This window comes from Medicago sativa, chromosome 1 (genome assembly GCF_051527215.1).
Source record: "Medicago sativa cultivar Bolivia chromosome 1, Bolivia_mono, whole genome shotgun sequence".
Lineage (NCBI taxonomy): Eukaryota > Viridiplantae > Streptophyta > Magnoliopsida > Fabales > Fabaceae > Medicago > Medicago sativa.
In genome coordinates, this window is record NC_140749.1 from 68,390,729 (window position 1) to 68,401,038 (window position 10,310).

The following is a 10,310-nucleotide window of genomic DNA, read 5'->3' on the forward strand; positions in this document are numbered from 1 at the left end:
ATGTATATGGTCTATAAATGTGACTAGATGCAATAATTATTCTATGAACCTAAAAAGTTGATTTTTGCTTATAAATGTGACCGGAGGGAGTATATGAAAACATTGGAAGTTTCTAGGGAGGTTAACTTAGTAATTAAGGAAGAGTGATCACTAATGTGATGTTCCCCGGCTCGTCTCATGACCCAACACTTTAATAAATAATATACAAACCAACATCTATAAAATCATGTCATTGTCTAGAAGTCATAGTTCAACCAGTAAAAATGTTGAAATTAGTAAGTCGGATCGGAGTTCGAGTCCCAACTCCTCCATTTATGTCTGTGAGTTTATGGTTTTTTCTCATTTCGTCTATCTAAAAAAAATACTTCATCCAGTCATATTTATAAGCAAATTTTACTTTTTTAAATTCATTAAATAACTAATATATATGAACTATATTATAGTCCAAATACATAAGATGTTTAATGAACCTGAAAAAACAAAATTTGTATATAAATATGATCTGAAGGAGTATGTCACACTTGCACCTGCACTCTAAAGCTGGTCCGAAGAAATGAAAGAATAAAAGGAATTGAATAATCAGGGAGGTAAGTTATAAACTTAGGGGATGTAATCATACTATAAACCAATCATAAGCATAGTCAAAAAGAAAATAAATCACTAAATTATTTTGCTTGCACGATGTGCATTCATAATCATATTGGTCAAAAGATCCATTAATGGCATTGTTGAAAGTGTGGGGCTGTAGTAGAACAGTTAGTTACTCCCGAAGAACAATATACGATGAAAACAGGCACAACAAAACAAATTGAACAACTATGGTCACGGTCGATATCAAAAAGGAAATAGAGAACATGCATACAAAGTGTAATAATAATGAGATGAGATAGTTGTATCTTTAGACACATAAAAATTGTTCACCTTACTGAAAAAAGACGGGTCGGATGTTACGGCTAGATCAAATTTTACACATAAAAATAGTTGATCAAAAGTTATGAATCAATCAGAGCGAACTTGAAGTGTTTAAAAACGACTATCAAAAATGAAGTGGGAAGGAAAGGACGATGGGCCCTCAAGGCCCAACACGACGAAATTGGGGAAATTGCTCTTCTCCCATCCAAAATTGCTCCCTCCCATACAAACTGACGAAAATACCTCCACGTGACATAAGTCACGCATGTGTTACTTATAACCAGCGTGACTTAAGTCATGATCGCTACATTGGTACATCCCACGTGAGTTAAATCACATAGGTTATAACCCAGCGTGAGTTAACTCATGTAGGTTATAACCCCAACGTGAGGTAACTCATGTAGGTTATACTTCAGCGTGAGTTAACTCGTGTGGGGGTATTTTGGTCAATTTATATGAAAGTGAGCGTTTTTTATTAGGAGAAGAGCAATTTTTCGAAATTGGTTACTGTGCATGTTAGCATAATAAAGTCACCCAATATATAATACAAAGTCCTCGCATCTTAAACGTTTATACTTGCATGTCCTTGAGGAATCTGGTATACAAGAAGCCTCCAATCACTTCAAGTTAATAACAAATTATTGGTATATGTTTGTCATTGGAAAGAAGGCCAAAAGCCAATAGCATCATATTAGGTGTAAGTGGCTCTATTTGAAGACATGAACTTGGCTGATGTTTGATGACTTTGATCTATTTGATAAATTATCCGAGTGTTTCTTTTTCCACTATCTAAGCTTCTTGCGTAGGATTTTAAAATTCAATAAATGAAGAGTTTATGAAAGGTTTTTTAACGTTTTTACACTTTTCAGATTACATAATCTGAAATAATGTAAGGCGTACGAAAAGTTTGGAGGATAGGAAAAAAAAACTCTCGTATTTTAACTTGTATTTAAACATAAGCAATAATGTTTACTCATTTTGTTTGCTTATTTAAATCCGGAGTTCAAATCAACACAAATTACTCTAGAGACTAAAAAAACACTTAAAAGCCTACGTTGTTAGCTACAATAGAAGTAATACCGGAAAGAAAGAAGAAAAAAAAAAGATTGCAATTGATGGCTATGGGTGATTGAGATCATGGTCTGATCATTGAATGTGATTGATGACTCTGATAGAGTTAGGCATGCCATGATTTGGCATAAGAACTTGGTTGAGTCAAGTGGCCATGATCACATTCTTGGATCTTATATTAGTCAACCAAGCCATAATATGGTCGTTAGCTTTTATGTACTTGTTGGAATTTTTCAAAATTTGTAACAAACTAATTACTAAATGATAGTAGAATATATGGTTATGTTCATACATTTAAAATAATTATAAATTATTTACATATAAGAGAGAGAGAGAGAGAGAGAGAGAGAGAGAGAGATGAAGTAGATCAGAAACACCTTGAATGATAGTGCAACTGTAGGGGACTACATGAAATTTGAATGTAAGAAACCCTAGTTTTTTTCTTATCTTTACCTGTTTCTTATCCCATTATGTGTAGTTAAGTGTTTATATTTGGTTAGGGAAGATGAACCTTTGTTAGATTCTTGTGTAAGTATGACTCACATTGCCTTCAATACTAGTTTTATTCATGCTTATTCAACAATTTCCTCTATGTTTAATGCTTTTCATTGATTGACTATCTTTGAATTTATTGTAGATTCAATCTCACAATTGGAATACGAAGTCGATTGCTGTGCTCATGATGATCCTATGGATAGGACTTCCTGATTGTGTGTTCACAATTGGAATACAAAGTTGATTGCCGTGCTCGTGATGATACTGTGGAATATGGCTGGGACTTCGTGATTGTGTGTTTTGATTGCCGTGCTCGTGATGATCCTGTGGAATATGGCTAGGACTTCGTGATTGTGTGTTCACGATTGGAATACGAAGTTGATTGCCGTGCTCGTGATAATCCTAGGCCCTAGGGTGATTATCCTAGGCCCTAGGTATAGGACTTCACGACTGTGTTCATTTGAATTTTTACACTTGTGCTTAGTTGAATTAGAATGACCTAAGTAATTAAGGATCTAATAGTGTGTTTGGTAACGCGGTGACTTGTAACTGGCCGCGTGGTCACTTGAAGCTACATAAGGTAGCTTTTGGTCTACCGTGGATTTTCACCGTGAAAAAAAACTTTCCAAACATAAGCTTATGGACTGTTTGGTTCCATGTCCACTAAAAAAAACGTGTGTTACCAAGCCTTTGTACCGTGAAAATAAGAAGCTACAAATTGTAGCATCCAGCAAAACGTACGTTTGTAGATAGGGTACCGTGGAAACAAACACACTTTTAGTTTATCCATCATAGAGAATCTTATTTCAGGGCTTCAGTAGCCTTTCCCTTAATAACAAACTATTGCATGAATGAAGCATAATTATCCTGTTCACTGAACATCATTATTTTCCAATAACTTCAAACAATGTGACCCTGAAGTTGAGGCAGACAGAAAAATGCTTAAAATAGCTCCTATGAGCAATAGAATTTCCTTTTTACAAATAACTTGAGATAAATTACAAATAAAACATTTTCACATATCATCAAACACTGCACACAGAAGAAAGTGCTTATAAGTTAAAGGAATTAAAGTGAACACCCTTCAGAAAGTTGCAAGGAACAATACTTCCATTCCCCGGAAACTCATAAATTAGAAGTGAAAAACTAATCTCATTGAAGACTTTACTGGCTGCTGATCTCTATGCCCGCTTGTCCATTCACTTTGATCATATTAATTTCTTCAATTAATTCGGTGTGCTCGGTCTTGTTTTCAGTCTTATTTTTGAGACCATCCAAGCCATTGTCGTTAGTCACATCACTCAAGTTACAACTGGTGTTCGATGTGCGATGCTTTCTCTGAGCAGCCGCTCCTTTTTCTTTGACCCCTTCAGATGAATTAGCTGCACCGCTGTTGCTCTTTCGCCGACCCAGTTTTGGAGATTTTGCACGTGTGGGTGGTAGCTGGCCATACATGTTAACATTGTCATTAACACAAGTTGAAGAACATAACTTAATCATAATGTGTTGTTTTCAAGTTACTGTAGACAAAACTTGCTTTGAGAGATTAACATGAACTACACATTATCTTCGCTGTATAGAGTGAACCTCAGACATGATACTGTTATAAGGATCTATTTGAATTGACTGATTTGAGTTTATCTACTACCAAAAGCACTTGTGAGACTGTTTATGAAAACAGCTTAACGCTGATTGAAAAAATAGTTTGACTTCATTTTATCTTTTGGTATAGAAATAGCTTATACATAAACACCTATATGATAACCACTCAATTAAGTTGTTTATCCCAACAGGGCATAAGTTTAAGTACAAGACCATTACATACCTTCTTCAAGTCAACTTTAGGTGGAGGCCCCTCGTGGTAAAAGCTTGGCATAGGGCTTGCTTTAAACTTTAAACTCCTCCTCAACTGTTTGATGGCTTCCTCTTTCTCTTCCTTAATCGATGAACAAATTAGAGTGAGAAAACTAGGAGAAAAGAAGTAACAAAATGACAATGTAATTTATGGTTCCTGAGATAATGAAGAAATCTCTTTGTACCTTGCTCCTTGCTTCATTTTGATTCTTCTCAGCTTCCATTGCTTGTTGCTTTTCCTCTAATTTTGAATAAAACTATAGCACAAATAAAAAGGAATGCACCGATCAATTTGGGAAGAAAACCCTATTGAAACAAAGCTACTTAATCAACAAATTTTACCTCCTTTCTTCTTTGTGCGCGTTCAGTCGACCGAAAGCTTGGAGCAGAAGCAACAGTTGCCCTGGACTTGAAAGACCTCACAGAAGTTGCAGTTCTTTACATGGTCAAGGGGTAAAATCAATTTCAAATTATAAGACAAATTAAAAAAAAAAAATCATTGCTAGAATAAGAAAAACATGAGATGAGATTTTGACACCCTTCGACTATAAGGTTTATAAGAATATACCCAGAAGCAACTGAACATGAATCGTCCTCGTCTGAATGTTTCTTGTTATCAGGTTTCAACGGTTTCCTTGGAACTAAAGGAGACTTCAACTGCAAGGCACAAACAGTCAAAACATAAGTTTTAAGACTAACTCTGAGTACATAGTAATAAATTAACCACAAACAGTTCAGCAATAGATTAGACAATGAAGGAGGAAGCAAATTCAAAATCGGCATATACCTGATTCTGTTTAAGCGTATTAGAAGACAGCACATTCTTTTTATTTACAGATTTTCTTCCATTACCGCCCTTGTTATCTTCTTCAAAAGTAGGACGAGTTACAATTGTAGCACGCCTTTCAGTTGCTAGGGAAAATGGTCGCGGAACTGTAGGCTTGACAGTATCTCGTGGCTTTTGATTACCCCTTGTTTTGTGCGGTTTCGAACTTTTCACATTGAGAACACCCTCAAAATCTGGCGTCAACTTCTCCTGACTTTTTTTTAGGTTAGATACGTCCGAGGCCTTAACAGAAACTTCTGTTGTACATTCCTTCACCTCGTATTCCTTTGTGCTCTCTTCTGAACTATGATGTTCAGTAGTCTCGTTGATATGCTCATAAGACTCTGCCATATTGTGATTATCAGTTCCGGTTTCATGACCTGAATTGTGCGAAATTCCATCGGAATAGACTACAACACGATCTGGCTCCTTGATGATACAAATATCTGAATCTTCTATTCCCATTGCACTATATAACAAAGAAATGTCAGTACAAAAGAAATTAAATAGTTAACTGAATGTACAATCTTTCACAAAAAAAAGTTATATAGTTAAATTGTTTCACAAAATCTTTCTATAGAAAAACAAAATCTTACATAGGTACAAATTCAAGGCTGAAATAAAAATTAAAGAATGCTTCCAAAGGGTTTTACTCAAGTGATTTTATGAAATGGACTGTATAGGTTCTATTGTTGAAATAATCTTTCAGAAATGGAACATTACATATACAACACTAACATAGATATATAAACACTCTTACACCAAGCATGCCCAAACGTGTATATAAATTTAATTATTTAATAAACCCTAGAAGATAAGAGAATATTCTTTAGAAATCATAATAGTTGCTTTCAACTAAAAAGTGGAACCATGGGGCCAAAGATTGATTAAAAAACCTAAGTAATGAGCAGGACAAATTCCAAAAGTATTGAAGTTGTTAGCATATGTGAATTATTTAACATAAATAAATGATATAAAAATTTAGAACCAAAATTGTCTACCTAACTAAGTTAAGAAAAACTAAAACACAGAAAAGGAAAGTAATCAAATTGGGTTGGCAAGCATCTTCAATCAATGATTAAAACTCTAATAATTCAAAATTAACAACTCAACAATATGATTAACCGACAAGGTATCATACACTAGACAAAAATAAATAAATAAATAAATTTATACTAAGTGGTTGGTTTAAAAAAATTTATTATAAAGACGTTGAATTTTCTTAAGCTTCAAAATTGCTTTAGAAAATTTTATCTTTTCATAATGTACAAATTATTACTATTTATTTTTCCTATACTGGATCCAACCATGCAAGAACCATTTGTTCAAAAAACAATAAAAGGGACCAAACTGAACCTGATTAACAAACATCAACAATAGTAACAAAAGAACATGCTAGATCTTAGAAGGAAAGAAAAAAGTGGATTTTGATGCATGAAAATGTAAAGGGTAGTTGAGAATGACTCACATTTAGAGTTTTGGATCTGGAATAATAATGGAAGTGACTGTGTTGTTGAGTTTGAGTTATTATGATGAGTTTGTGAATTACTAGGAGTTTGTGTTTTGTTTTGTTTTGTTCTGTACTTTTGTTTTGTTTTCATGTTGTGGTTTTTATATGTCACTAGTCGTCGGTCACGCGCCGTGACTCTTAACGGTGTTAGTTAAGTTCTACCTTTCTAGTTTTTGAATTTGAATTTTGAAAAATTCTACTGTGCTATGCACCACTTTTGATTTGAATGAAAGTGTAAACATTTACGGCTCCTTTATTACTATGGCCGACCCCAAGAACAATTAGAAGAGATGACATTGTATTTTTAGTTTAGTAAAGATTTTGGATTGGAATTAAAATTTAGGATGCAGTAACATTAAAATACTTTTAGGTAGAGTTTTCGGTTCATTTAAATCCAACAAAACTTGAGGTATTAGTCTTGAAAGTTTTGTGCAGATGGTATCTGGTTTAAAAAAGAAAAACTAACTATGATTGAGAAGTGACTTCATCGCTTTCGATTTAATAAAAATAGGATAAAACAAATATATGTACTACAAAATTGTATTCATGAAAAACAATATTCAATAGTTATATACCAAAGCGTTTTTAAACATAAAAAATTTTGTTCAATTGTTACGAACAGAATGGTTTGAGCAATTGTGGGGGCCAAAAGAGCAAAATTTTGTAGTCACAATAAGTAAGTACAAGGAGAGCCATTGTCGACTTCTATTTTTTAGAATCGTCGTCAATTATTGTAGGGTTAATTATGTTTCTAGTCCCTATAAAATAGCGACCTTGTAAGTTTAGTCCCTACTTAATTTTAATAGCATTTTTAGTCCCTATAAAAAAAAATTACTTATAATTTTAGTCCCTACTAAAACAAAGTTTGATTAATTATCCTTAAACTCTTAAATTTTTGAACGATTTTTTTGAGACAAGATTAGAACACTATGAAAGGTTCGTTTACTAAAATTTAGAATTTTCTGACATGAAATGAATTAAATATGAATTTTTTAAAACGACAAAAGTTAAAGATAAAAAGTAATAAAATCTGGATGTAGAAATCAAATTTTGCGATAATTTTTTGCGGACGAACTTTTAGTAATGTTCTAAATATGTCTGCAAAAAATTGTTCAAAAATTTAAGAGTTTAAGCATAAATTAAACAAATTTGAATTGAGTAGGGACTAATACTCAGTGCAGAAAAACAAAATTAGGGACTAAAAATGCTATTAAAATTAAGTATGGACTAAACTTACAAGGTCGCTATTTTATAGGGACTAGAAACATAATTAACCCATTATTGTAATAGTGTGTTTGTTATGGTAGTGAACCGGACAATGTCATGCGTTTAAAGAGAAGCATGTGTTTTTATCTTCACAAAAGCACGACAAAAATGATATTCGGATGTAAGAATGTTAGTTTGAATGTGGAACAAAACGATGGTAAAGAGTTTTAAGTAACTTTTAAATACATGTTTGATTCCACTTTTAGAATGATCATTAATTCTGAAGAATGACTATTCTTTGAGAATGACATTTTGGATAATCAATTCTACTTTTAGGATGTGATATTTAGTCATAATGTTTTTAATTTTAATATTAGACACCGTATAAACATTCAAATCGAATTATTTATCGTTATTTTCTCACACTACAGATTAAAATAAGATCTCTCATATTTTATTACATGTATGGGTGTTTGCTTTTCTTTCCCTCTACATCTATTTGAAACTAAAATACTTTATCTATATGCTTTTTTTTTTGTAGAGCCACCAGTCATATAACAGCGGGAATCAATATTTTTCTAATGCAACTATGTGAGTTAGCTTATTGGCATGATTAGTTAGGAGAATAAAAAATCAATCCAACAATATTCAAATAAAAAAGTGAGAAAGTTAACAAGGTCTTGTTTAAAACAATCTAAAGTTTTTTTTTTTTACAAAGGTGAAGAAATTTAGGTTATAGTATATATCAACAAAAAAGTATATACATCAAATCATAAATCAAAATCAAAACAAAAATAGATAAATGGAAGTAGTTATAATCTCATTCTTAACGCAAAGCACTAATTAGTAGTGTCGGTTGTCATTATATATACATCCACACATACTTATCATCTAAGTTGTATTATAGTGATAAAAAATTGTCTCACTCAATCCAGCTAAGCACACATATAATTACCTCACAAATTATACTAATTAAGTTAAATTAAATAAAAGCTCAAACCTATTTTCTAAAGACTTCTAGTTCTTGGCTTCAAGTAAGTGATCACCACAAATCATGATGTCCATATCTTTGCATAAAAGCGATTTAAGGAAAAGACATCCTATCTAAAGCATTGCTTAGACCCAATAATACTTGACTGCTCTTGCATAACACCTTGATAAATGCCCAACACCCTCTAACAATTTATCTAATCATAAATGTATAATAATAATAATAATTCATTCAAAGTCCATTACATAATCATAATATTACACGTCCATATTTACCATTTATAATAAGGTATTGATTGTAATATTTGAGTTTTAGTAGAGTTCTTGAATTCATTTCTTTCCAGTCATTAATAATCAATCATTTGCAACTTGTCTAATGTCTAACGTAGATAACAGAACAAAATTTGAATTTCATGGACGGTATATAGACTTTTTCTTTTTTGCTTTTTCCAAACAAAAGCTCTAAGAGCATCCACAATGGAGACTCTCATCTTTGAAGTCTTAAATGGGTCCCACATTGACACATCACTTTTTAATAAATAGTACCTAATAGGTACTCAACCACTTCAATGGAGACCCTCTAACAAAAAGTCTAATTGGGTCCCACCAATATTATTTATTTAATACATTATCTATTTTAATACACTTTTTAATTATTATTTTAATAAAAAGGTGATGTGAGTCCATTTAAGAATGAGGTCTTAATTTAGACCTTGCATCTTTTAAGACCCTCAATTTTTTTTCCACAATGGGGGTACCTATTAGGTACCAGGTCTTAAATGTTTAAGACTCTCCCATTCTGGATGCTCTAAGCTTTGGTCATGCATGAAAAGAAGCAAAACATTCCTAGAAAGTACATGTAGATAGTATGGGCATATGTTCGTCCCCACTGATAAATTTGAATTACAATTTTTTTCACTCTTATGTTAAAATAAGATTTCTGCTCTTCCCCCAGCACAAAACGCTCGCGCCTAGCTGAAATGCCGAAAATACCCGTGCGTTAGTTAAGTAACGTAAGTGTTAAAATCAGCGCATCTTAACATGCGCTGCGCAACTTAACTCACGCTGGAATTAATACTTGCGTGAGTTAACTCACGCTGCGTTACTTAAGTAGCGCAGGGGTAAATTGGTCATTTCAGCTGGGTGCGAGTGTTTTGTGCTGGGTGAAGAGCAGAAATCTTAAAATAATACACTATTCTCCCAAAAGACAACTAAACGAATGGTTGAAACTCTCAAAATGTTACTAGAAAGCAACACTAGAGTTTGCTGAGTAAGAGGAAATTCATGTGACCAAGTCAATTTCGTCTCTGCAATCCAAATCAGCATTCTGGTACTCAATAAACAAGCAAGATCAAGACTGAAAACCTCAAGCATGTCAACTTTAATCTTCCTCCTAACTTACTTCTTTTTCTATGACAAGCCTTTCCCATCCTCAATTTCATTCTC

The 10,310-nt window shown here is 33.0% G+C and overlaps 1 protein-coding gene across 3 annotated transcripts; it reads right to left on the minus strand.

Annotated features, from left to right (window-relative positions):
* Positions 1-3,340: 3,340 nt before the first annotated feature.
* LOC146956707 (protein WVD2-like 3) lies at positions 3,341-6,740 on the minus strand. Of its 3 annotated transcripts, none has more exons than XM_085731005.1 (7): positions 6,627-6,740; positions 5,120-5,627; positions 4,901-4,989; positions 4,675-4,768; positions 4,518-4,589; positions 4,304-4,414; positions 3,341-3,921 (listed from the first exon to the last, which is right to left on the minus strand). In XM_085731005.1, the coding sequence occupies exons 2-7, from the start codon at positions 5,621-5,623 to the stop codon at positions 3,643-3,645; spliced, it is 1,149 nt and encodes a 382-aa protein (XP_085587131.1). In that variant the 5' UTR covers positions 5,624-5,627; positions 6,627-6,740; the 3' UTR covers positions 3,341-3,642. The 3 variants fall into 3 exon arrangements, with proteins under 3 accessions (XP_085587131.1, XP_085587147.1, XP_085587141.1); XM_085731021.1 differs by having other exon boundaries at positions 6,515-6,679; XM_085731015.1 differs by lacking the exon at positions 6,627-6,740 and adding an exon at positions 5,755-5,879.
* Between the last annotated feature and the right edge of the window lie 3,570 nt (positions 6,741-10,310).

Coding starts and splice junctions, on each gene's coding strand:
- LOC146956707 (XM_085731005.1), bottom strand. CDS start 5,623: ATGGGAATAGAAGATTCAGATATTTGTATCATCAAGGAGCCAGATCGT. Junction 4,769..4,900: donor TCATGTTCAGTTGCTTCTGG/GTATATTCTTAT, acceptor GACCATGTAAAG/AACTGCAACTTCTGTGAGGT. Junction 4,415..4,517: donor AAAATGAAGCAAGGAGCAAG/GTACAAAGAGAT, acceptor TCATCGATTAAG/GAAGAGAAAGAGGAAGCCAT.